Source organism: Phoca vitulina, unplaced genomic scaffold, assembly GCF_004348235.1.
Source record: "Phoca vitulina isolate PV1807 unplaced genomic scaffold, GSC_HSeal_1.0 scaffold65, whole genome shotgun sequence".
In the NCBI taxonomy this organism is placed as follows: Eukaryota; Metazoa; Chordata; class Mammalia; order Carnivora; family Phocidae; genus Phoca; species Phoca vitulina.
In genome coordinates this window covers 6,598,503-6,625,103 of record NW_022589768.1, presented here as the reverse complement: position 1 = coordinate 6,625,103, position 26,601 = coordinate 6,598,503, and the positions used below count along the sequence as shown (strand labels likewise).

General features: G+C 57.6%; 2 protein-coding genes across 2 annotated transcripts in view; one reads left to right on the top strand and one right to left on the bottom strand.

Moving 5' to 3' along the window:
- The window catches only part of ACAN (aggrecan), a 63,897-nt gene extending 54,797 nt beyond the window's left edge, over nucleotides 1-9,100 (top strand). The window contains exons 13-18 of the mRNA XM_032392115.1: nucleotides 2,648-2,761; nucleotides 5,678-5,836; nucleotides 6,154-6,236; nucleotides 6,841-6,985; nucleotides 7,785-7,967; nucleotides 8,403-9,100. Coding sequence (XP_032248006.1) covers nucleotides 2,648-2,761; nucleotides 5,678-5,836; nucleotides 6,154-6,236; nucleotides 6,841-6,985; nucleotides 7,785-7,967; nucleotides 8,403-8,479 — 761 coding nt within the window. The 3' untranslated portion in view covers nucleotides 8,480-9,100. The remainder of the gene's footprint in view (nucleotides 1-2,647; nucleotides 2,762-5,677; nucleotides 5,837-6,153; nucleotides 6,237-6,840; nucleotides 6,986-7,784; nucleotides 7,968-8,402) is intronic.
- A 2,216-nt stretch (nucleotides 9,101-11,316) lies between these two features.
- On the bottom strand, nucleotides 11,317-24,732 carry HAPLN3 (hyaluronan and proteoglycan link protein 3). The gene is made up of 5 exons (XM_032392119.1): nucleotides 24,661-24,732; nucleotides 17,437-17,601; nucleotides 14,272-14,640; nucleotides 12,562-12,864; nucleotides 11,317-11,660 (listed from the first exon to the last, which is right to left on the bottom strand). The coding sequence occupies exons 2-5, from the start codon at nucleotides 17,558-17,560 to the stop codon at nucleotides 11,374-11,376; spliced, it is 1,083 nt and encodes a 360-aa protein (XP_032248010.1). The 5' UTR covers nucleotides 17,561-17,601; nucleotides 24,661-24,732; the 3' UTR covers nucleotides 11,317-11,373.
- Nucleotides 24,733-26,601: the final 1,869 nt, after the last annotated feature.

Below are 26,601 nucleotides of genomic sequence, written 5' to 3'. Positions count from 1 at the left end.
CCAGCCCCAGTGTCTGATTCTTCCCTCCGTCTCTTCCGGTCTGTCTCCCCGGCTTACGGGCGTGGGCAGGCCACTTCCCTTGTTTCCTTACTTGTACTCTAGGGCACATGACATCTGTGCCCTGGGGCTGTTGGAGGGTAAAGTGTGTGGGAGCAATAGTGTCCGGGTCAGGGAAGATTCGTGAGAGAGATCGGTTCCTTCTCTTTGCTCTCTTCCTTCATGCAGTCTGCCCATTGCCCAAAGCCCTTCCCAGCCCCCCACCTGCTGGCATCCTGTCTGGGGTCCCCCCAACTCTGTGCTCAGCCCAGCTCAACTCCTCTCGTGGTTCCAGAAAATGAGCAACATCCCAATTGCCCTTCACAGAAAGAGGTGTGGGCACTGCAAGGCCGGAGGGAGAGGCGATGAGGCCTGGCAGGCCTGCGCGGCTCCCAAGAAAGCCCCACGCAGGATGCTCAGCCCTCTTCCTACAGTAGAAGGCCTCTCTCACCTGCCCTGTTGGCCCCCACAGGCTCTGTGCTCTTCAGCAGTTTGGCCCTTCCTTCCCTTCTCATCTGTGAATCCTGGGCCCTGCACAAAACAGCTTCTGAACCCAGGAACAGGTTCCCTGAGTTTCGGTCACCGCCACCCCCCGAGCCCGGGCCTTCTCAGATGGGGTGCCAAAGCCAGGAGGACAACAACACGGCCTCCCCCTGGGTCTCTGGCCACCTGGGGGCGAGTGATATGAAATAAGCCTCTGGGACAAGGAAGGCCACCTGGCCCGACCTCCCTGGAGCCTCTGCCTCCCCTGCCCCTCCCCCACACGAGCCAGAGGCCCCAGGGTTGACTTCCGGCTCTTCTGCCCACAGGCCACTCCTGTCCCCTGCTCTCTACAACTGCTTTAGCGCCTCCATTTGCTTAAGCCCCCCTCGCCCGGTGCTTCCCACATCCCATAATGACGCTAATGGACCCAAGAGAACAGGGGCTCCTGTTGAGCAGCCCCCAGCTTCCGCCCAGCCCACCGGCCTGACCTATTGCTGCTACTGCTGCTGCTGGGAATCCTGGTGCATGCTGGGAATCCAAGTGCATGCTGGGACTCCCGTCAGTTCCTCCATGCATTTTGGTTTTGCTTGGAACAGTTCCGACCTTGGAACTGTTGGTGTCTAATCCATGGTGTGAGTTCCCTGAGATGAAGTTACGAACTCCACGGGAGCAGAGAGACGCCTGAGGACCTGAGATTTGCAGGCCACCCACTGCCCAAACCCAAGTCTGGTCCAGCAGATGTCCACTATGTACCAGCTAGCGAAAAGGAACCACAGGAAAGTGCTTTTGCCTTCTTAAGAGGGGATGGACTTTAAGGTCTACTCTGCTGTCCTGAGAGGCAAGAACTAATCCTGGAATGTATTTAGGACGCTGATCACGTGGACACCACCCACAGACATGTCGGGTCCTGAAGGTTGTATGAACACAGCCGCATACACCAAGGCTTAGCCATATGTCATGATGCCCCATGGGCCAGTGACACCCATTCATTGCAGAATCTTATTGATCTGGGAAGAAGAGCTTCACAATACCTTTTATCATGTTCCCAGGGGAAGGTACCCAGAGAAAACCAGCAGCAGCCTTTGTATAAATACGAAGAGAGTAAGAGATCCCCAGGTTTCTGGCTTCTCAGAAAAAGGCAGAAAGACCGGATTAGGAGATTCATTTCCCACCTTGGCTGATGGATGAAAATTGAGGCCAATGACTTACCAATTCCAGTCCCACAAAGAAGATGCATCAGAAAGAACATCTTGGGCCAGAAGAACAGAAGGGAGGAAGAGTCTGCCTGGGAAGAAGAGGTTGATAGGGACTGGCCTGTACCCCAGGGTGGTGGCTGGCCACTTACTAAGTGGCTCACCAGCTTCAAATATTAGTCCCAACTGGCTAGAATGGAACCTGTCTGGAAATTGTGACTCACTGGAGATGTCCACGTTCTCAGGCCCTAAGCTGGAAGGAACATGGGAAAATGTTAGGCTGGTTTCTCTTCCTCCCCCCAAGAGAATGATGCTGGCTTCATCTTTATAAGATAGTCTAGAATCTGATGTACTGAAGACAAAGGTGTCTGTGACTGGCAAAGATCGAATGAGTCTCATGTGGATATCCCATGCTACCATTCTCTCATGGTTCTGTACTCTCCAGACCACCTCTGGCTTGTTCATGCCTTGCCCTCTTGCCTCGGTTCATAACTATGGAGGAAGATAAGAAAAGAAAGAGCTCTAACCAACTTCAGGCACTTGACTTCCAGTGTCCTTGCTCATCAGCGTCATGTTCAGAGCCAGTTCAGACCCTAAGGCCTCTTGAAATATTCACAAGAGGAGCTACATGCTCACTCTTCCAACGGGCGTTTGCCTTCAGAAGCACCAGATCTCTTCACCCGCAGGGAAACCTGGCTCCCGTGCTCCAAGCTTGCCAGTCAAGAATCACACACATCCAAGAAAACCCTTGTTGGATCTTTGGCTCAGTGCTCCAATATGGCGGCGGCAGCAGCAGCAGCAACAGCTCTTAGGAAGTCCAGCCACCCCATCTCTTAGGAAGAGCAGCAGGGCTGGCCACCCATAAAGCACCTGCAATGCTTGCAAAGCTGGAGTTCCTGGCAAGAGTCCTAATGGTGGCCCTTGGTTTCTTGCAGACATTGATGAGTGCCTCTCAAGTCCTTGTCTGAATGGAGCCACCTGCGTGGACGCCATCGACTCTTTCACATGCTTATGCCTTCCCAGCTACCGAGGGGACCTGTGTGAGATTGGTACGGCCGTCTCGGCTTCAGCTAATGTTACTAACTGCTGCACCCCCTCCTCCTCCATCACCCTTCCTTCTAACCACAGGCTCTTGGCCCTGGTTGGGGCCCGCACGGTCCAGCCAGCCAGCCATTTCAGGGGCCACCACTGAGAAGTCTGCCTCACTCACTCCCACTCTTCTTGCCCGTCCTTGTGGAAACCCTCCTCTGGGGCATTGGCTGATCTGTCCACAGGAGAGACATGCAGGCCGGGCCAGCCTGCACTTTGGAAGGTGGGGCCCCAGGGGATCTTTAAAACACTAACCTCCATCAGGGCTTCCAGACCCACTGATGCCACCCCGAGGTCGGTGCATGCATCAGACTAAAGAGGACAGAGCTGATCCCATGCATTTGTCTGGAAGGAAGCTATGGGTGGGAGTAATCGGTTCTCTCTCCGGAGGACACCACAGATCTTCCAGCCCAGTCATGAGCATGTGTTGGCCTGCTGTGTTGCCCATGGGACCTTTGTGGACCCTCCATGGCCTGGGGAGCCACCAAGCCACACTGACCACACTACCTCTTTCTTCTCTGGCAAGAGCTCTGTTTTGTCTGCCTGAGAGCTCCCGTGTCACCAGCATGACATGCATGAGCAGGGACTGCTGCATGTCAACGTCTTCTCATCACCAGGGACAGCTGCCATGTCAGTGCCACTCCGGCCCATGCTTCCTCTTCCCTGCCCTTGTGCAAGTCAAAAGCTGGGCCAGGGAGAACAGAGCCTCACTATAAGGGACGGGGGCTGAGTTTCCCCTTTTGGGCCTTGCCAATCCCTTTGCTTCTGCACCCAGGCCAGGCTCAGCTGAGGGAGCTGTGTGCCAGGAACTTGCCAGGGTCAGCTGGACCCCCTCCCACTCTCTCACTCTGGTGCTTCTAGTCTCCCCCGTGCCATCCTCCTGGGCCTCAGGGCCATCCCAACTCAGAAAGAGGGAGATGGGGCTTGTACTTACTAGTAGCAATAGCCCATGCAGACCTAGAAGCATGCAGGGATTCAAAACCATTTTCTATGATCTCTCAAGTTGGATATCCCAGAAACTTCCAGAAAACAGATGAAACTCCAGGGAAGTCTCCCTTTGGTCCTAAGCAGGGTGGGGAGGTAGTTTGGGATTGCATTTCCTTCGAGGCACCGCCAACATTACAGACTGGTGGAGGAGCTTAAGTCTTCTGGAGGAAAAGGCCTGGACCCTCTTCCTTCCCTGCAGCCTCCCACCCTCCACCTCCACCCCAAGACACCAAGAAATTAGGCATGGGGTCTTGGCTGGGGGGAGAATGGAGGGTTATAGGATTCTCTCCTCAGGATGCCAAAATATTTGCCACAGGGGAGAAGTGTCTGGCCTGTCCGCACATCCAACAGCTCTTGGATGCCAGACTAGGAAAGGAGGTGCTCTGCCCAGCGTGGAGGCAGGCGGAGATGGTGCTGGTGCCGGCCAGTGGGGCGCTGGGCCAGGTCGCCCAGCTAAACAAAGCAAGGCTCCATCTCTTCCCCCCATTTCAGTCTACTGGGTGCTTCACGGCCCACTGCGCCGTCCCGCCTTGCTGGAATTCTGCTCATACTTCCCCAGAGCCTCCATCCTGCATGCCCTGGCCCCTCCCAGAGCTGTTACACACCCCCATGTTTGCCTGCTCAGCCCAGCCCTCAGCACTGTCAGCCCTGGAATGATGTCTCTGGCCTCCTCTGAGGCCCTGCTACCTTCTTTCCAGACCTTGGCCTTGCTCCTTGGAGGAGGCATCAGCTGCGGGGGACCAGCGGCCTCCTCCTCAGCCCTCCTGCTGCTCCGCCTCTTCTCAGGCTGCTGGCCTCCGCATGTCCTCTGTCTCTGCCTTCCCCGAGTGTCTCTCTTCCACCCCTTCAGCCTAAGCCTCCTCCCCATCAGGTACTGGTCCTCCCTTCCTGGGTCAGCCAGATTCGGGGTCGCACCCAGTAGGGAGGCTCCATACAGCCTGCGGGGTTCACAGCCCTGCACTCAGGCCCCCAGGCCCGAGGCGCAGCCCTTCACCTGGGCGGCCCCCGGGGAAGGAGGAAGAGAGGGTCTTGGAATCCCCTCTGTCCAGTGGTGTGCTGGCTGATGGTTAACAACCAGCTCCTAGAGAGGAAGGGGGAGCCCTGATGTGTGGCGTCTGCCGATCTCTGAGGAATTTACAGCTACCAACGTGACGTCCCTGAAGGCCGAGACGGGAAGACGCGTTCCTAATGGCTCTCCCAAGCCTGAAGGAGCCAGCTCCGGCCCCTGCCTCTGTCTGTCCCTCCGGGCTGCTCCAAGAGCTCCAAAACAGTGCCTTCTCCCGAACTCAGAACCCGCTGCCCATATAGGTTTGTGAGGAGAGAAGCTCCTCCCTCTTCTCATCTGCCACCAAGAAATTAAATAAACAGCCGAGGCCCCTGGGTCATGGACCCCCGGTTGGCTGCCTCGTCCTCCAAGCGGCAGGTATCCTGTGCCCAGCCAGAGCCAGCTCAGATTGACAGATGTAGGGCTCTGAGTCTTCTGTGGACCCAGAGCAGCCTTATTTCTGCTCCCCTATGCCCACCCGAAGTGCCATTTCACGCCCCCAGCGCGGCCTGCTGCGGCCCCCTTCACACGCCCCGCTCAACTCCCTCCCTGCCTCCCCACCTTAACCTCTACACCTCCCACCTTCCACCCTGCAGAGCAGGAGAAAAGCTGGGGGGGGCCAACATCAGGGAAAGAAAGGGTGGGAGCCTGCCCAGAGGCTCTGGGGCTCCAGGACCAGGCCTTCCTGGCTCCCAACTCGAGCCCCGTCTAGATGGGCCTCTCCCTTCAAGGACGGACATGGAAGGCCGGGTGAATGTAGGCAGCTGGTGTACGACTGGCCCGCACCGGACACCCCCAGGCAGCCTTGGGGCCGCTCTCTTCAAGCCCATGACCTGTGTTGCAGACCAAGAGCTGTGTGAGGAGGGCTGGACCAAGTTCCAGGGTCACTGTTACCGCTACTTCCCCGACCGCGAGAGCTGGGTGGATGCGGAGAGCCGGTGTCGGGCTGAGCAGTCCCACCTGAGCAGCATCGTCACCCCCGAGGAGCAGGAGTTTGTCAACAGTGAGTGCCGGGGGGGGGGGGGGGGGGCGGGGCCTGCAGGGGTGGAGGGCAGGGAGGGAAGGAGGCGGGTTGCCGCCGGGGCTGCACCCCGAAGCCCTGGACTAACCCTGTGGCTATCGCCAGTCCATGCCAGCTTGGGTGGTGGTCTGCACGTGCATGCGCTGAGACCCTTGTCAGGGCCGCAGAAGCAGGTGGCTTGCTCCTAGGAGCCCACCCACCTCCTGTCCCTCCCCCATCCCCTCTGGCTCTGCGAGCTCAAGTTCTCAGACACCCTCAGGGTGTCCAGCGCCCTGCCCAACATCCACGCCTCTCTCTAGACAACGCCCAAGACTACCAGTGGATCGGCCTGAATGACAGGACCATCGAAGGGGACTTCCGCTGGTCAGACGGACACTCCTTGGTAAGTTCTGCCGCCCAGAGTGGGGGAAGGCAGACACCCACTGAGCAGCGGCTGGGCTGGGAGCCCTAGGGGCCGGACTGTGTCTCCGTCCTCTCTGCCAGGGCCGGGCGGGTCGAGTGAACACCGGCATGAAGAGGGGGGTGAGGAAGACAATGATGGAATGCAGGGACACCATCAGAAGGGGTATGTGGAGGCTTTCGAGGGCTTCCTTGCCCACAGAGGACTCGGTCTACTCCAGGAGGCAGGCCGACAGAAAGCGGCATAGATGCCAAGAGACAGGACACATAGTAAATGCTGCAGGTCAGCAGAGGAAGTCAGGGAAGGCTTCCTGGAAGAGGTGAATGGGAACAGGGTCGTGGGTTGGGGAAGGGGACTCTGTCCCAGGGCCAGGCCTGAGGGAGAAGCCTAGGGAGACAGTCTGGACTTGGGAGTCATGTCTCTACCGCCCAGTCCTCCCCAAACGAGGCAGCCTGTGAGACTCGCCCCTGCTGGCCCGATGGAGGAGTGGCATGGGCTCCTCATCAGGGACTGAGAAGAAGGAGGGGGGGGTCAGGCCAAGTTCCTGCCTCAGCCTCACCCCTGCCCCTCCCAAACCCCCCCCCAGCAATTTGAGAACTGGCGCCCCAACCAGCCCGACAACTTCTTCGTCAGCGGGGAGGACTGCGTGGTGATGATCTGGCACGAGAAGGGAGAGTGGAACGACGTGCCCTGCAATTACCACCTGCCCTTCACGTGTAAAAAGGGCACAGGTGAGCAGAACCCCCGGAAGGGCCCAGCCTGGGTGGAGTCAGGACCTGAGGCTCCTGCTGGGGGGCCTGGGGCGAGGCTCCTGGTCTCCGGGCTGCTGATGTCCCCTCACCCGCCCAGCAGGCAGACTGGCATTGGTGGGGGGGGGCTCTCCCCGTGCCAGTGTCCCACGGCCAGTGGCAAGAGCAGGCCCACTCCTACAGAGGGTGAGGGTCCCAGGCTAGAGGACAGACCGGCCCCTACGTACACAGCCCCCGGGGCCCCCGCACAGAAGGTCACTCACAAGGACTGTCCTGGTTGGGGAGCCCCGCTCTCTTTGGGGTCCCCATGCATGTCAGTTGTCAGGTCCCGATCCTCCCCTTGGAGTCTGTTGTCACGGAGGTGCTGGTCGAACATGACCCTCCTATTCCTGTGCCCTGCCCAGACCTCCTCTCTGTCCCACAATTTTCATAAAGAAGTCACAGACCATCTGCCCGGCACTCGCCCCTTTTTCCACTCTTCTCCCTCCGTGTTGTCTTTCCCTCAGCCCCTCAAGACCCTCCTTTTTTTCCCCGCCATGCTGCTCTAAATCATGGAGGAACCCAGATGTTAGAACCTATGGTTCTCAGATGCTTAGCACAGCGTGAAAATGCCCCTCTACCAGCAGCCAGGCCTCACGGCCAGCTATCCAAGCACAGTGCCCCTTGCTTGGGCTCTGGGCTGTCTCATCACGGCCAGAGGGGGCCACACTGGCTCATCACGGGCATGGGTCATCACGGGAGACCCTCTGAGAGCCCTTTCTCAAGGGTGTTTGCCCCTCAGTGGCCTGCGGAGACCCCCCCGTGGTGGAACACGCCAGGACCTTCGGGCAGAAGAAGGACCGGTACGAGATCAATTCTCTGGTGCGGTACCAATGCACAGAGGGCTTCGTCCAGCGCCACGTGCCCACCATCCGGTGCCAGCCCAGCGGGCACTGGGAGGAGCCTCGGATCACCTGCACAGACCGTGAGCACCGCCCCTCCCCCACCCCTGGCTGGGCACAGCGTTAGATCCTGCCACCAGGTCCTCCTTCCTGCTCCCGGAGCCCGGCAGTGGCTGGCCCTCTCCTGGGGGTCCTGAGCACCAGCTGTCTGCACTATCCAGGGGCTCCATCCCACTCCCCCTGCCTTCAGGGAGGGCTCGCTCTCACCTTCGCTGAGAGGATGAAGGAAAAAGCAGGTGGCCGGCTTCTTCAAGACCAGCTCAAAGCCCCTCGGCCCAAGTTGGGGCCAAGAAAAATCAAAACCAGAAAGCGGGTAAAGCCTCAGGTTGCCCTTCTTGAGCCCATGGTTTCTGCAGGGAAGGGGAGCCAGCCGAGGAGGGGCAAGTGGGGAGAGGCTAGGCTACCCCAGCTTCCTTTGGAGCAAGCGGTCAAGATTTCCGGTCTCCCTTTCACCCCAGCCTCCACGTACAAGCGCAGGCTACAGAAGCGGAGCCCACGGGCCCCACGGAGGAGCCGACCCAGCACAGCCCACTGAGAGCAGCTTCCAGGACGCGCCCAGGATGCTGAGCCCAGGAGCCTCGCCAGGCTGACATCCCTCACGGATGGTGTCCTCTTCTTGTCGCTTTCTGTCATATAAGGAATTCCATTAAAGAAGGAAAAAACCAAATCCCACATTGTGTATGCACCCGCCCCCGCCCCCCCAAATCGCCAACACTGCATCTGATTTTCCCCCCCAACGCCAAAGCAAAGCAAACGTATTGTAACCCGTGGACTGAGTCTAGAGACATTTCTTCAATCTCCCGTTGTGCCTTTCCAGGGACCAGTGCAGGGACAGGGGGAGAAGGGGAGGGGTTAAGTTAAATAAAGAAGATTATTTTTTGTTTCCTGACTTTATCCAAGAGCAGTGCAATGGTTGGTTCTTTCCCCTCCGGGGAGAGCTAGGGAGGAGGGAGGAAGGGGCCCGAAGAGCTGGGACCGGACCGCAGCTGAATGTATTGGATGAGGGGCCCGGAGGGCCGCACCATCTGTGTTGGGGGAGAACCCTGGGGGAGAGGGGGCGGGCTCCACCAAGAGTGAGGGGGCAGGAGAGAACTGCCGAGGGATCTTCCGCTGCGTGGGAGGGGTCGGGTTCCCTCCCAGGGTCCCTCTTCCAGTGTCCTCTCACCCGGGCTGCCACCCGAGCAGCTGTCCATCTCAGCAGGGCTGGGTGGGAGGGGCACTTCCTTCCCAGCGGGAGTGCCGCCCCACCCTCTCCCCTCCCCCCACACCCCCGGGACGGTGCAGGCACCAGAGTTCCGTGCACCTATTTATATTTTTGAAAACTGAAGATTATGATAATTATAATAATAAAGACATTGGAAGAGATCTCTTTCTTTTCTTTTCCCTTTTTTTAATAAAAAAGAGAAGGCAACCAGCGTCTGAGGTCTACCAAAGGGGCTCTTAGGAATGGAGGGCAGTTGGGACATGTTTCCATCAAATGACCCCAAATTGGGTGAATCTTGTCTCTTCACAAAGCCTGGAACAGTCACACCTGTTGTACTTATTTTTATGGGGGTACCTGTGCGTTTGATGGAGTGTGTGTGTCGGCCAATGGGTGTGGCGTGTGCATTTACTCTCAAAGGACAATTCAAATGAGGCATCTGGTTACTTTGCATCGTTTGGTTCTTTGATAGCACGCTGCTCCCATAAGAGATGCCTGGTAGAGTCAAGAGCAGAGGCAAAATCAGGATTTCTAAGAGGCAACAAAAACAGTTGCAGACAGCCTGCAACACATGTAAGCCTTGCTTACACATAATTGTGGTTAGCTAGTTCGCTGGCCACTAGCCAAAAGGTCTGGGCATCCTGCCCTCAGGGAGGCTAGAGGGTATCGACAAAAACAATTTGGATTTCTTATGGATTCCCCCTAAGAGACCTTGAGTGGGGCCAGGCGTGCATGGCGGGCACTGTCCCCTCCCGAGCCTGCTCCTTAGGAGGCCAGGTGGGTGCCACCCTGCTCATCACAGTTGCTCAGTGGGCCCTCGCGTCTGTTTGTGAGTGTGTCTGGGTGCTGGTTAGTGCGTGCTGCTGTGAGTTTGCTGGTATGTTTTTGGGTGTGTATATGTGTGGTCCAGTATTTGTTGGTGAATATAGACATGTGTCCAGATTACCTATGAGTCTGGAAACAAGTGGACGAAAGTAGAGAGGGTACAGTGATGTCACATAGGTCAAGAATTACGTAACTAATTAACGGATCAGTTGGGAGTACAACGACGTCTGTGGTTTTCAAACTGGAGCCTACATCAGAATCGAGAGGGTTTGTGATAACACAGAGTTTCTCCCGTGGCCGGTCTGGGGTGGGGCCCGGAAATGGGCAGTTCTAATAATTTCCCAGGGATGCTACCCGGCCACACTTTGAGAAGCATAGGCCCGCGTGAAGAACGGACTCCATACCTGAGTGTGAGTGGCAGAGGCGTGCCTGAGCAGAGGCAGGCCTGCTTTCCTGAAGCTGGGGAGGGGGCTGGTCTCCGAGATCTTCGGGGGACGGTGGGGGAGGGCACGGCCTCCTCTGTGTCCTGAGAGGAGCCTCCTCCTCTTCTGGGCCCACGCTGACACACAGCCCGGGAGCAGAGATGGTGGGAGAGCAGGCCGGAGCCCCCAGCTGCTAGGCCAGCCCCGAGGCAGGGTGGGCCACGTGGCAGGCAAGCCAGAACCACGGGGGCCTGAAGGTGCAGCCCCCGGAACTCCCCGAAATAGAACTGCCCCCCGCTCTCCCTGGAAAGGGAGCTGGGCCCCAGGACTGAACGAGGCAGAGAGCCAGACACAGGGATGGGGGGGCGGGGTCACAGCACCATTTATTGTCCAAAGAAAGTACACACACCTGAGGGCCACTCCCTGAGCAGGGAAAAAGGAGAACAAAATACAGACTCTTTGGAGAGAGAGAAAAAACGGGGAGAGAAATTTCTCCCTTTCCTGGGACTTCACGCAGAAGCCTAGGGACCCGCTTCCAGCCCTAGCCCTCAGCTGCCCTGATCTGGGCCAGCAGCTTCGCAGAGGAGGAGGCAGGAGACCGCAATGCCCAGCTCCAGGGCCCCCTGGACACCCTCCCCCCCCCACCCCGGGCTGAGGTGGAGGGGCAGGGACAGCCACCATGTGTCACTGAGAGACAGGGAGAGGGGCTGCGTTCAGTGACAGTAGAGAGCCCTTGTGAGCCCACGAGCCTCTACTGGCCTAGAGGAGAGGGGCAGAGGGATTCCTGGAACGGGGGAGCCTTGGGGTGTCCACCCGAACAAAGGGAGGATTTGGAAAGTTGGATTTACCAAAAAAAAAAAAAAAAAGTAATTTAAAAAAATTTAACTTGGCAAGTATAAAAACAACACAAAAATTGCCCCAACCTGCAAGGGAAAATGACCCACTCAATAAATAGAGCGCGAGAGGGGAAGCGCGGGACCCCTAGCGGGGACGGTAGCAGTATACGCCATACTCCCGGCTCCGCGGGTCTGGGAAGCCGAAGCTTCGGACGCCGGGCTCCAGGGGCCCGCAGTTGGGACGCGGGTGAACCACAGGGTAGCGAGCACTGCCATCCGCCAGCCAGCCGGCATCACAGCGGTCCAAGCCACGGAACTTCCAGGCAGCAAAGAGCTGGCCCACCTTGGCAATGTGGGCGCCGTCTTCCCGGCAGGCCTCCTTTGCCTCTGCCAGGGTCAGCTTCTTGGGGTGCTCCAGGTAGTATACCTGCCCTGTGGGAAAGTGGGGCGTGAGGGCTGGCCGGCGGAGGGGGCAGCCAGAGAGGACGGTGGGGCCCGCAGAAACGCCCGCCCATCAGACCTCCCCAAACAGAGCGGGCAAGGACGAGCCCAGGGAGCCACCAGGCTGTGGGCACTTGCCATGTGTCCTTTGGGAACGTACCTTCCCAGTTCTGACCCCCTCTCTGAGGGTTCCATCCCACCTGCCAGAGGGCTGGGGTCCCTCCAGGCATGTCTGTACTCCACCTCAGCGTTCCCTAACTGCACCCTGGATGGGCACCCCACCTAGTCTGCACCAATCAGAGTCTCTCGCCCACCCAATCATTTACTGAGTCCCGGGGCGCCTGGCTGGCTCAGTCGCTGGAGCGTGCGACTCTTGATCTTGGGGTTGTGAGTTCGAGCCCCACGTTGGGTGTAGAGCGTATTTAAAAAAAAAAAAAAAATCTTTAAAAAAAAAAGTCATCATCGCTTCTCGGCCTTTTGGCTAAGATCAAGTGTAAAAAAAAAAGTCATTTACTGAGTACCTACTACGTGCCAGGACACTTTTCTGAATGCTTGGGATGTGACAAGGCACGAATTTCTGTTTTTATTTGTTTCTCTTCCCGTGAAATGATCCCCTTCGTGAGCACAGACGGGGCTTGCTTTGTCTATGATGCCCAGGACCTAGTGTCGGCCCCAGCACGCAGTAGGCTCTCAAAAAATGTCTGATGACCCAGTAAACCAGGGATTGGGGTGAAGCAGCAGTAAAGCACTCAAAACTCAGCCCGACGTGGCTTGCACCCCTGCAGGTGCTCCAAACCTCCAGCTGAAGGTGCCGGCGGGGCGAGCAGCGGGGTCCCGAAGCTCCCCAGATGCCGCCCTCCCACCCAGGCCCGCGGCCGGCCGGCGCGCTCACCCCTGAGCGCCGGAGCGAAGCAGAAGGCGTCATAGCGGTGCAGGCGGTGGCCGCGGGGGCCGTAACTGCGCACGCCCGGAGCCAGGCCCAGGCCCCCGCAGGGCTGCCGGGCGCGCGCGATGGGGTACTGCACCGAGGCGTCCTGCAGCCAGCCTGCGTTGCACCAGTCCAGGCCCTCCTCCCAGGCCCGGAACAACTGCTCGAAGGAGGCCACCACCGCGTCCTGCTCCGCACACGCCCGCTGGGCCTCGAGGAAGTTGAGCCGGTAGCGCCCCCAGGGGTGCTGGTAGGGAAAGACCACACCTGGGGAGGGAGGAAAGAGGGGCCTGACGGGGTGGGCAGGGGCCCAGCGGGCTGGAGACCCCAGTCCCTGCCCCCTGCCCCACTGGGAAGGATGCTCCCCCCAACACACACACACACACACACACACACACACACACACACACACTCCCTCAGAGAAGCAAACCCATCATCTCCCCTCCGGGTCCAAAACGGAGTCTACGTCTGTGAATTCGCAGGGCTGTTGTAAGAACCCCAGTGCCATGGTCTCAATGTGTCCCCCTAGTGCGTGTTGAAATCCCAAAGCCTCATGTGATGGTCTCAGGAGGTGGGGCCTTTGGGAGGTACTTAGGTCACGAGGGCAGCACTCTTGGGAAAGAGATCAGTGTCCCTCTCTAAGAGACCCCACAGAGGTCGCTCACCCCTTCCACCACGTGAGGACACAGTCTTCTCACCTGACTATGTGGGCACCCTCCCATCCCCGTCATATCCGACATCAGGGAGGAGGAGTGTGACCCCTCCGGCTGCCATCTGGGCCAGACAGGTGGATGCTGATGGCAGAGGTCCCTGACTTGCCTTTCATCCTCCTCTCCTCACAAGGAGGTGGAGGAGGCCCTCATCTCACACTGGAGGGGACGGGAGCTCCGAGGGGACGAGGCGGCCACCCAGGGCGCCACAGCAGGGGCGGGGTGAGCATGGAGCCAGACCATGGTTCTCTGTGCGTCCCAGCTGCCTCCCTCGCAGGTCGGACAGGTATGAGGACACACAGCCCGTCCTAGAGACAGAGAAGGTAACAGACCCCAGAGATGGCCCACGGGAGCCCACACAAGGTGTGGCGTGCGCACTCTGGCTGGTTTGGACAACACTGAGTTGTAACTGTTGCTTTTTTTTTTTCATTAGAAGATTTTTACAGAAAAGTCCAGAGATGTCACATAAAAGTATATGCTTCTCTTGTCAAGTCAGAAAACCTGACTGTGTGGGGTCTGCTTCTGGGCCTGAGCAGGGCACTCCTTTGGGACTGGACGAGGGCTCAGCCGCGTGCCCCGTGCCCACCCCTCCCGCCACTCACACCGGGCGGCCTCCTTGGTCTGTGCTGTCTACGACCTGCCGGAGTCTCAGCTCCTGTTTTCCTCTGAGTCAGGTGTGAGCCAGAGGCAGTAGTGGGTTCTGGAGCCAGACTGCCTGGGGGTCAAACTCCTACTCTGCCATTTATGGGCAGTGTGACCTTAGGGAAGTTACTTGACCTCCCTGTGCCTCTGTTTCCTCACCTATAAAATGGGGGTGATGATAGCCGTAGCCTCCCCGTGGGGTGGTTTCAAGGTCTGCATGGCTGCCTAAAGCACAGAGCTCTAGATGGTTTCTCGGGGCCCTCTCCCCGTGGCCCGGGCCCTCGTGTCCCCCCGACCCCCCCACCGCCCACTGGGGCCTCACCCCGCAGCTCCAGCTCCACCAGGCCGCTCTCGTCCTCCAGCCCGTCAATGACCTCACAGCGGTAACGCCCGGAGTCCTCCAGCCGCAGGTCCCGGATCCGCAGCGACACTTCGCGCTCCCCGTCCTGCCGCAGGCGCACCCGGCCGCGGTAGTCTCCAAAGGAGCGGTGCCTCAGCCCAATGGCCACCAGCACATCCTGCTCCAGGGCCCCATTCTCCGACAGCTTCCACCATTTGACGCGCACGGGCCTCGGGGACAGCAGGGCCGGCTCGTAGCGGTAGCGGCAGGGCAGGGTCACGTTGGCCCCCCGGTGGGAAAACAGGGTCTCCTCGGGTGTCTCTACCACCAGCTTCACCCCATTGAAGACGCCTGGGAGAGAGGTGGGTGCCAATGGGGACCTGCTCCAGCGCATCCGTGCCCCTGCAAGGGCCACCCCCAGCCTCGGGAGTTACACCTTGCAAGAATGGCCATAATGCGGCACCCCTCCCCATACCCACACGCTCTGCACTGTGACTTTGCGTCTCCTATCAGGAGGGGACGCTATTCCCCTCCGCCTTGAATCCATGTTGGCCCTGCCACTTCTCTGACCAAATGAACATGACAGAAGTGACGACTCTTCTGTGTCTGCTGGGAGTCTGGGTCCACTCTTTCCCAGGACCTTGCCAGCCCCCGCAACAACGAGCCTGGGCGCACCTGCTAGGGAAGGAGAGCCCACGGGGAGCAGAGACAAGCCCTCGCAGCTGGGGCCATCCAAGGCCAACCAGCCCCAGCGACCTGTCCTACCGACTGCAGACACAGTCAACTTAGACCCCTGGAGGTACACAGGGTGGGGGAGGAGGGTGAGCAGGACATAGGAGGCCCCCTGCAGAGGCTCTCATGCTGAAAAAGCCAATGGTCCTGGTGCAGTGGTTCTCAAAGCGGGGGGCGGGGGGGTCCCTGAACCAGCAGCAACAGCATCACTGGGAACTTGGTGGAAATGCAAACTCCCAGGCCCCACCCCAGACCTCCTCTGGGGGTAAGGCCCTGAGATCAGTGTTTTAACAGCTCTCCAAGTGACCTTGCCGGGCACTGAAGTTGGAGAAGGCTGCTCTAGGACCGGCAGTAAGCACAGAGTTTTGGGACCACAGGCCTGGGGTCAGATAAGCTGGGATTTTGGCTCCAACCTTCCGCAAGTCTAGTCTAGTCTAGAGAAATCAGCTGAGTCTCCAGACCACTTTCCTTATTTGTAGAATGGGGTCACCCCGGTAGCTACAGTGGGCTGTGCTGAGGCTCAAATCAGGGAAGGTGGGACATCTGGAAAAAGCGCAACAGACGTGAGGCAAGCCTACCAAGTAGCGGCTACTACGTCCTTTGTTTTCCCCCGACGCTTTAGTGAAGCTGTGTTTGAAGCTTTCACCGAAGACACTGAGAATGTTGGGCTAAATCATAATGCCTCCATGTGACAAAACACCACACAGCCGAGTAAACTAACCTGGCAGCTAGATATCTACTCATTGATCTTGGAAAAAAATTGTATCCTATGAAGTGACAGGGAGATTCCCAAACCACATGTAGAGCAGGAGGTGAAAGACAATTTTCCCAATCCTCTATCAAAGGCTGGAGGGACCTACCTAACAGGTTAGCAATGGTTCCCCAGGTCAGGGGGATTATTTGCGATTTTGCTCGCACATATGCAGGGACTGAAGGGAAAGTGGTGAAATCATGGGTAGAAAGTTCAAGTTTTTAAGTTTCTTTGAATCTCATTAAAGTCGTGATTGTCTAGGGGCGCCTGGGTGGCTCAGTCATTAAGCGTCTGCCTTCGGCTCAGGTCATGATCCCGGGGTCCTGGGATCGAGCCCCGCATCGGGCTCCCTGCTCAGCAGGAAGCCTGCTTCTCCCTCTCCCACTCCCCCTACTTGTGTTCCCTCTCTCGCTGTGCCTCTCTCTGTCAAATGAATAAATAAAATCTTTAAAAAATAAATAAAAAATAAAGTCGTGATTGTCTAACAAAATAAATTCTGGGCGACAAGGAAGGTGGGGAGCCAAATAATGGCGCCCTGAGAGATCCAGGTCCTAATTCCTGGCACCTGTGAAAGTTGCCTTCTACGGCAGAGAGGAGACTGAATTAAGGATTGCAGTCACACGTATCTTCTTAGAAGGGGGCCGAGGGAGATGTGACCCTGGAGGCAGAGATTGGAGCGACACGGCTACCAGCTCAGGTCCATCAGCAGCCACCGGACGCGGGGCGAGGCAAGGAACGCATTCTCCCCGAGAGCCTGAGGGAGGCTCATGTCATGATGGGGGGGAAGGCTGGGTCCTCAGTCCTGCCAGAGACCAATCTCAGCGCGGGTTCTTAGGATCTGTGTGCCCTGGGAGGTTGGCTCAACTCTGGGAGCCTCGGTTTCCTCATCTATGAAATGAAATAATCCGCAGTATCTGCTTTCAGGGCTGCCAGGGCGCCCCGCCTCAGCGTGGCCTGCTGGGCGCCCCCGATGCGCTGGCTGTTAACCTTGCTGTATGTAGGCCAGGGCTTTTGTGAGGACCGTATGAGACAACGTACGGAAGGCAAGGACGCGTACCTGACGCACGGTAGGTGGACAACTGCTAACTAAAAAGTCACCCGCCCAGAGGCGCCTGGGTGGCTGTCGGTTAAGCATCCGACTCCTGATTTCGGCTCAGGTCGTGATCTCAGCATCGTGAGATCAAGCCCCGTGTCGGGCTCTATGCTGAGCAAGGAGCCTGCTTAAGATTCTCTCTCTCCCTCTGCCCTTCTCCCTCCGCCAAAAAAAGTCACCTGCCCAAAGCCATGTAGCTACTAAATGGCAAAATTAAGATTCAAACTCACATCTGTCTAATCTCAAACCCCCTTTCCATTGGGGACACTGGGGGAGGTCACACTTAAGATCTTGGAAAACTGGCAGGACTTTGGGAGTGTCCTTAAGCGCACAGGTGATTCGGCTCCAACGCACTCCAAGCCCGAAGGACTAGCAAACACAGAGTAACCGAGCCATCCCTTGCACTCCTCAGAAATGAGCCTGGTCCGCTGCAAGGGCCCCGAGAGGGAAGGGGCTTCTGGCTCCACGCCCTGTCCCCTGTCACGGCCTGGAGGCTGCATATCACAGCAGGAGCCAGGAGAGGTCCTGGTCCCCCAGCGGAGCATAGAGCCAGAGCCAGGAGGCCGCCCACCTTCGCCGTGGCCGTTGCCCGGGTTCCAGCCGTTGGGACTATTGGAGTAGTAGAAGCCATTGTAGAAAGGCAGGCCCGAGACGCAGGGCAGCGGGAACAGCAGGACCAGGAGCAGCGGGCCCATGGCGCTAGGCACAGCGGCAGCGCCGGGGTGTCCGGGGCAGGCTGGGAAGAGAAGAAAAACAAGCCAATGAGAGAAACCTGCTGCATGGGGGGCCAGGGACCCCTGGGTTCCAGCACCCGCTTGCTCACTCGCTCAGCAGGTAATTACGGAGCATCTTCTGCCCGGCAGTTCCTGTTCTCAGAGCAGAGAAGACCGAGGGCAGAGGGGAGTGAGTCCAGGTCCCTGCCCTCGGGGGACTGCACCCCACAGGCAAGCTGGGCCAGAAGCAAGCCAACAAAGCCTAGGGAGGAGTTAGGAGGAGGCATGAAGTCCGAGGAGAAAATTACACAGGGCGATAGGACATTATCGACAGTTTTCAGACGGCACGTTTGAATCTGAAAGATTGTGAGCAGCATCTTTTTAATGACACCGAAGGGCCTAGACTAGACTAGAAAATCTCAGGGTGTATTCATGGTTAGTGAGAGGAATCCTGCATTGTCAAGCTTTTGTTTCAGTCCTGAGAGGTCTGTGGTGGGGGGCGGGGTGAATGGGAGGTCACAGATTTCTTATCCTGAGTCAAGGTCAAAATAGGCAGCTAGCCCTTGGGCTGTAGTTTTGTTTATTTGTGCTTTTTTTAATATTGCATTTAAATACATCTTGATGACTGAGTTTTTTTGGTGCACACACACCCTCCTCCCCTGGTGTATTTTGCACTCAAGGCTAATGCCTCATTCACCTCCCCCGCATCTTCCCCCGCCCTCTGCTCATTGCCATTTGCTGAGTGCTTAATGATTTAAAAGACCGGCAGCCTTGGAGGAACTCGGCGCAGAGTCCCCATGCGCAGAGTCCCCATGCCGTGTGGGGAGTACAGAGGTGGGGTGGAGAAAAGGGGCAGGAAATGAGACTGAAGACACAGGAGTTAGCCAGGTGGAAAGGACACTGGGGTGTGCCCAGCAGGGGCCCGGCAAACGCAAAGGCCCAGAAGCCAAAGAACACGTGGGGGGCTGGGAATGTGCTGGAAGTTCTCCATTTGTGCCTCTCTCTGCCCTGATCTCTGTTGGCTTCTCCCGGCGCCCTGGCCTCTGGCTTCCAGCGGGATTCGGCCAACGGGAGGCACCCACAGGAGATGGGCGGGAGGAAGGAAAAGCCGTGTCTCTGCAGCACTGTGTCCCCTTGTGACCACAGCCCTGCTGCTGGCTCCTCTCCTCAGCACCTGCTCTCCTGGGCTGTGTGACACTATTTCCTCCCTTTCCTGCCCACCCCCCCAGGCCTGGGGGGAGCGACTGCCATTGCTTGTCTCTCTGTCTTCCGCTCCCCTGTGCGTTGCCCCCCATCCCCACTCTAGCCAGCCACTCCTTCCTTAGTAGAGTCTTTTTGCTGGAACCACCGAGGGTGAATTCTTCCTGCCAAAACCCTGGCTGATCCAGGGGGAGGCGGTGAGAGGGGTCAGCAGACCCAGCGTCTAGATGCCCTTGGGTCTCCAGCCCAGGCTTTTCCCTCTCTCCTTTGTCCCAAAGGCCCTGGGGTGCCAGTGGGGCCACAGGATCAGAAGAGCCAGTCAGAAACACCCCTCCCGGGGCTGCATTGAAGGGGGACGGTGGGGCAGCAAGGCCAGGGCGCAGCGGGCACCTAGATGGAAATATGACTATGATTATCATGCAGCAACGTGGAAACACGCTTAGGGTGTAATTTAAAATGGACAAAGCAGAACATGAGAATTGCCCGTTTGCTATGATCGTAAGGCTGTGGCCCCGTGAATGTCTGCTGTATGGAAACCAGAATGGGAGAGAACAGCAAAAAGAGGGAGGAGGGAGGAGGGTGGGGAGAAAGGAGGGGAGGGGAAAAGAAAAGAAAGGGGGCACCTGGGTGGCTCAATCTGTTAAGTGTCTGACTGGCTCAGGTCGTGATCTTGGGGTCCTGGGATCGAGCCCTGCATCCGGCTCTGGCTAGGCAGGGGGCTCTGCTTGTCCCTCTCCCTCTACCCAACGCCCCCCACCCCGGCTCATGCTCTCTCTGTCTCTATCAATGAATAAAATCTTTAAAAAGAAAAAGGAGAGGAAAGCATGTAATCTGTAAGGAAGGGTGGTGTGATTGAGAAGGGAATCTTCTTATTTCCATAACAGTTAGGAGCCCTTGCTGGGGAGGAAGGAGCAGACGTGGAGGAAGCTGACAGGTAGAAGCCACTGATCTCCTAGACCCCTTTGCAGAGACCCTGAGGCCCAGAGCCGCCCTCTGTGCTGAGCACGGCAGTGGGACACCGTCCTTCTGAGGTCTCGCTTCTTGTCCAAGAGGAGTCCCCAGGAGATACCCGTAAAGCCTCACGGGGACTTGGATCTGGGCAGCCCCACCAGGCAGCACAATCCGCAACCTAATACAGAAGTTCTTGGGTAGGAGGATCTGGGTTCAAACCCCATCTCCACTCCTTACAAGCTGTGTGATTCCAGGCAGGTTTCCTCAGTTGTGAAATGAACTTCATTAAACTCACCACGACCTCTGTTTCACCCATGTGTTCTACTCCTCTCCTACAGTAACATAGTTCTAGAGAGGTGCCTGACTGGTCAGCAGAAAGCTGTAATTCCAGCCTCCCTCTGCAGCGAGGAGGGGTCCTGGGACTCCATGCTGCACAATGGCAGCGAAATAAGACGTTCCCCATGCAGCTCTTGGGTTAAAACAGGGATACCATTTCCTGGTATTTCCCTCTCCCTGCTGGCGACCAGAGGTGCCACCATCATCTCAGAGATGTAAGTCACGGGTTGAATGACAGAGCCAGGTCCACCAGCCCTGGACCTCCCCCATCTACCCCGTGTCATGAGAAAAGAAAAACAAAGTCCTAGCGTATTTAGGCCACCCCATTTTGAGTCTCTTTGTGAACCCAGCGGAGCCTCACTTGGACTGCTCCCACTGGCATAAAAATATGAACAGCTGAGTTTAACAGGCCCTTACTATCTCATTTACTCCTGATCACAACCCCTAGAGGTGGAACCTCTTAGTATCCTCATTTACAGCTGGGAAGACCAAGGCACAGAGAGATTAAATCATCAGCCCAAGGTCATCCAGCGAGGACATGGCAGAGTCGGGATCTGAACCCACTCCAGCTCCAAAGCCCGGAATGACCATGTCAAACTCAGGGAGGTGACGTGTGCAGAGTACACAGCAGGCCCTCCTAGGAGAGTTTCCTTTCCCTTCCTTGAGGGTCCCACGTCTGGAACCAGGCAGGAAGTGGAATGAGGACCGAGAGGCTGTTGATACTGAGCTGGATGTCACAGGCCCCACCGTGTCCCTGGGCACCCGCAGCCTCTGCCAGCGTAGGGCTCTCCAGCCCCGGTCTGCCGTGTGCCCTGCCTCCTCACAGCAGCTCATCAGGCCCAGATGCCCTCCAGTGAGAAGGGGCTTCCCTGGGATGAGCAAATGGAGGTGTTTCTGTCACAAGGTGATACTTGGGGGCCTGAAAAGGATGCAAATTTTTGCATTAGATACAAATGAGGGGAAAAATAAGGCTGGGGCAGATTCCTCAAAACATATGCAGCTTTGTAACCAGACTGTTAACAAAACCAGGAAGAGTCCTAATAAAAAAAACACCAGCACCGTGAACTCTCCACTGACCTTGGCACCCAACGCCCTGTCAATCAGCCCTTTGCAGCCTTCACCACCGGGGCAAGGGCTTCCTCCTTTGAGATGTAGGTTTTCGGGGGCCTGGGATTCCAGGAGAAACCAGATTTGCCAAAATTAAGAATCTGACCCAGGGTGGAGCCATCTTCATTTTTTTTTTTTAACTCAAGGGAAATGACTTTGCAACTTCACCATGTGATTCCTACGCTTAGCAGAAAACTTAGTGTGAAGCTGCTGTTTAGGCACCCCCATCTCCCCAGATCCATTGCATCCTTGAGATGGTACAAGTTTGGATCTTGAGAGGCGGAACAATTTGGTAGGAAGGGATGCTGCATTGTCCAAATCTATTTGGTTCCTGAGTCTTGAACACTGAACAACAAAGAGCCTGGATAGTGAGAGATATTCGTATGCGTACTTTTCTGCAGGACTGTCACATTTATCTTAAGGAATCCCTAGCTTGCTAAAGCTTGCTCTTTGCTTGTGAGAAATCCTGTTATAGTCGCTCCAATATGTCAGCATGTTGAGAAAAATCACCACTGGACCAATGTCATTCCATGACACACTTCAGTCCCCCACTGTTCTCACCAATTGTGGATGAGGTCATTCATCGTTCAGAAACATGCACTGAGGCAGGAAAGACTCTAGCACCTTCTGGGTCCTCCAGCGAGCTCCTAGGCACCTCTTCCCAGCCTCTGAGACCCCAGCACACACTCACTCCCTCGGTTTTAAAGGGCTGCCATGTCCAGCGGCTCCCCCGACCCTTCCAAAAACTCCCCAACCCAGTCAGAAAGAATTTTACTCTCCCCAATTAATCCACAGGTAAACAGAGGCACAAAGACATGAAGCAACTGTCCGAAGGTCACGTGGCCGAGACAGCGGAGGCAGGACTCACAGCTCCCATAAGGATCTGTCACATAGAAGGGCTGCCTTCCACTCATCAGTGCACTTGCACGGACGTCATTGTCTGTGGGTTTCACAATGTCAATTTTTATCCCCCTTGTACAGAGAAGGAAACGGAGGTTCAGAAATGCAAAGTTGCAGGGCGCCTGGGCGGCTCAGTCGGTGGGCATCTGACCCTCAGTTTCGGCTCAGGTTGTGACCTCAGAGTCATGGGATGGAGCTCCGGTCTGGCTCCGCGCTCAGCGGGGAGTCTGCTTGAGGTTCTCGCCCTCTGCCCCCCCCCCCCCCCACGCACATGCGCAGGCGCGCCAACCCCCCCCCTTAAAAATAAGAAGAAAAAGAACGCTCAGTTGCATGGCTAAGGTGAAGGTCTTCATCAGGAAATACATGGAGCTGGAATGTGGCCTCATTCACTCAGCAGGTATTTTATCCTGCATCCGCCATGTGCCAGGCACAGTTCTGGGCATGCGGGATACAAATCGGAAGTTGCCAGAGCTCACGTTCCAGGGAGGGAAACAGACAGCAAATAGGATATGGGACATCCGTGTTGTCAAAGGGTCGCATGTGCTAGAGGACACAGAAACAGAAGTTTCCTGGTCTCCAGAGCAGACTTAACAGGGAAGCTCGGGGGCTGAAGACAAATGACCACCCTGAATGTTAGGCGAAAGCCAACCACCACCACTCAGGGAAGCAAAGGACAGGCAGCCTGGGCTCCCTGACCCTGGCCACCCTGGGGGCCATGGGAGGCTCCCCAAATCAGCTGGAGCTTTGCCTGGGCAAAGACACACCTGCACCCTGCTGAGTGACCTTGAGCAAGTTACTCAACCTCTCTGTGCCTCCATGTCCTCATCTGGGAAAAAAAAGGATAAATACTAGAACCTCACTTTAGGACTGTGGTGAGGATTATATAAGATGCATTATGTCCAGCATCAACACATAGCAGGTGCTCCACAAACAGTTGCTAATACTTACTGGCAGAAGAACATAGCGGCAGATTTCGGGTTCTAGAATCAGACCGGCTACCGGGATTCGGTTCCGGTTCCCCCCAATTACTAACAGCGTATCAGTGGGCAAGTCACTGAGCTTTGCTTTCTTCATCTGTAAGATGGAGGTCACAACAATTCTAACCAGAAAACATTTCTGTAAAAATTAAGGGAGAGCATGTCTGCAGAGCACTTAGAACGCTGCCTGGCAGGAGGGCAGGCACTCACAAAATATAGCGGTTATTACTATTGTTAAAAGTGCAGTCTCCCCTTATTTCGGTGGATCTTTCTCCCCTCTCACTGCCTAGGAGAGAAAGCAGCCACCATTGCCTTCTCTTTACAGTTGGGGAAACTGAGGCCAAGGGCATGGAAGTGAGTGAAGCATCCAAGGCTTTATCTTTGGTAAACAGGCAGAGGTTAGAGAAAATTCTCAAGTCTCCTGGCAGCCCATCCTTTGCTTTTCCGAGCACCACTTGCCTCGGGACCCCTCCCCATGGCAGAATAAGGGGAACCCCAACTCGGAAGGAAGATGGGGCCCCCCCAGGCTCTCCTCACTTGTCCGGCGGAGAGTAGCGTTCCCCCATCCACCAGCAGGGGGCAGCATTGCCCTCCAGGTTTCCACAAGCCCCAGCTCCCGGGGAGGAATTTGACTTCGGGGGGCCGCCCCGTTTAGACGAGGCTTACACGCGCCTTTGAAACCTGTGGCCCCCGGAAAATGAAAGCCGGAGGTGTTTCCTACCAGCATTCCCAGCCCGCTGGCCCACGTAGGGCCGCGGGGGAGAGGCCAGGGCGCCTCTCATTCCTCCCCCTGCTGCAGAGAGCAGAGGCACTCCCGGGGGTCAGGGCTGGGCACCACGGTCCAGGCCGGGTCATACAGGCCGCTGGGGCCACCCAGCGAGTTGGTGACAGAGCTGGGTCCAAGAGCCCGCGCTGCTTCCTTCCTGGCCTCCCACCGGCCCTAAATGCCTCCCTGAGCGACCCCATCTCCTACCCAGGGCGCTACTCGCCGCCCTCCCTCTGCGCCTCTGGTCTCGCTGCCCTAAGGCAGAAACCCCCGCGAACCGAGGCCTGAAACCGACGGGCATCCTTTGCGCTTTCCCTGGGACAGCCGAGGGGGCGGCAGAGGCCAAGAGGCGCAGGTCTGCCCGGTCCCCGACCCCCACGCCACCCCCGGGCTCCCGCGGACCCCGGAGCACCCGACACATGCCGCGGGGCAGAGCCCGGCGCGCAGCGCACCGTGCGGGAGGCTGCAGGACCCGGACGGCACGAGACGGGCAGGGATCCTGCGGGCCCCGGGGGCAAAGGGGCTGGACCCGGCGGTGGTCTCAGAGGCATCGGGTTTCGCTGGGGATGTGCCTCCTCCTGGCGCGCCGGGGGGTCCCGCGCAAGTCGGCCCGCTCCCCCGCGCTGCTCCCCCCCGCCCCCGAACTCGCGCCCGGGGCGCGCCCCAGGAGCGATCACAACCCAGCTCCGCCCGGACCCCCGCGGTGCCCAGCGCACTCCTCCTGCCCGCTTCCCCGACCCTGCCCCGGGAGACGTGGGACCCCGCGGGAGACCCAAAGCGGGGAGGAGCGGGGGAGCACGGACCGCAGGGGGCTCCAGAAGCGCGGCCACCCCCGAGCTACGTACCGTCCCCAGGCGGCTCTTGGACAGCTGGAGCGCTCCCAGCCCGGGACTGTCCGGGTCCGAGGAAGCGGGCGGATTTGGGGGATCTTGAATGGCCCGAGAGGAAGCGGCTGCGGACAAACCCCCGCGTTCCCGCCGGGCCAGCCCCTTAAAGGAACACACGCCCCTTTCTCTCCCAAGAGCGGGTCCCAAAGGGACGAGTTGCTGCCGACTTGGCTCCAACTCTGAGATGCTAGCGGGGTGTAAAGGGAATGTCCAGGAGTTACTATCACATCTTGGAGAGGGGCAAGTGGGAGATGGAAGAGGTGCGTGATTGAGGGGGGTCCCATTAGAGCACTCGGGTTTATCCAAAACAGTGGGACTAAACAGGGGGATCCCCTCTCCAGCACTCTGCCGGTGGGCTATGGCTGCCCCCCACTTTCAGGAGCAGGAAGGGTAAACGTTCTGTATGCTTACCCCCCACATAAGGCAAGGGGACACTGACCTCCCTCCTGCCCATGAGTTTAGCCATCATGAAATCCCCAGGCAGACTGTTAACTCAACGGCAGGCACAAGGACGCTGACCCTAGTAGGAGGGGCTTGAAACAGTGGTCTTGGGGGAAGGGAAGGCAAAATTAGGGGTGCCCCCGGCAGCCAGCAGGGGCAACCAGGCTTCTGACTGGTGCTCCAACAGGGGCAGGGCCCTCCCTTAGAATCCTGACATCTGTCTGTCCAGCCATCCAGCAGGCACCACCTCCCAGGACTTCTGTTTGGACAGGGTGTTTTGTTTCCATCCTGGTCAACAGGGGTCCTGGGCTGGACAGTTTCCCTCAGCAGAAAAGCCTAGAGGTCCTTCAACCCTCGTCGGGAGAAGGGTCACAGGTCACGGGGTCACTGAGTCCAGAGTCCATTCTTAAACATGCTTCAAATGCCTGAGTGCATGCGTGTGCATGCGTGTGTGTGCGTGTGTGTGTGTGCGTTACACAAGAGCCAGGAGCACATCAGAGCACAAAGAGCTGCAGTGAACTAGAAGGTACACTGTGGCCGAAGCAAATGCCAGGCATCAGGGAGCCAGTGAAGGTTCCTCCACGAGGAGGCGAGACCTGTCTGACCTCTGCCTGGAGATGGATTGGAGGAGAAATAAGACTCAAGTACCAATTAGGAAACTCTTGCAAGCTTCTCTGATGAGGAGGTGACCCGTATTTGAGGCCTCCACCGGGCCAGGCTTTGCATCCGGGCATCTTCTCTGTCAGCTTCCACAAGGCCATGGAGCCAGTCTTGTTATTTCCATTTTACAGATGAAGGACTTGAGGCCCAGAGAGATTTAAGTAAATTGCCTAAGGCCGCTTGCAGCCAAGATCTAATGACTCCACCCTATTTAAACCAGGAACAGAGAGTAGAGCAGACTCCTGGGAGAGGTGGGTCAAGGGGTCCCAGTGCTGAGAGCCACAGGGGAAGGGGTAGGGACCACAGCCAGGCAGGTCAGTTTTGCTCCAGCAACTCAAGTTTCATGCCTCCAGCCAGGGCCAGGGCTGGCCGGCAGGTAGATCTCCGTACTGGCTCCCCCAGACCGCGGTCAGGTACGAAAAAGCAAATTTGGGGAGGAGACGGTGAGCGCGTGTGGCAGTGCGGGAGGCCGCCCAGGGGTTCAGGAGCGAGGGCCCCAGGCTCTCCGGAGGGGGACTTTCACAAGGCTATGGCCAACTCATCCAAGGTTACAGAGATAAGCAGAAGGGCCTGCATGGCTTAGGCCATTCCAGAGTGGCCTCGGGGCTCCTGGGCCCGGTGGGGGCCTTGTGACTACAGCCGATGAGACTGACCCGCAGCAAACATTCAGTGCCACCACAGGGGTTGTGGACAGATAGGAGTGAAGCCCTCAGTTTCCCTTTATGCAAGTGGGACTCCTTGGGTTCCAGCAAGTCCCGGCACAGTTCATTCCTGGGGGGGGGGGGGGGGGGGGGTGGA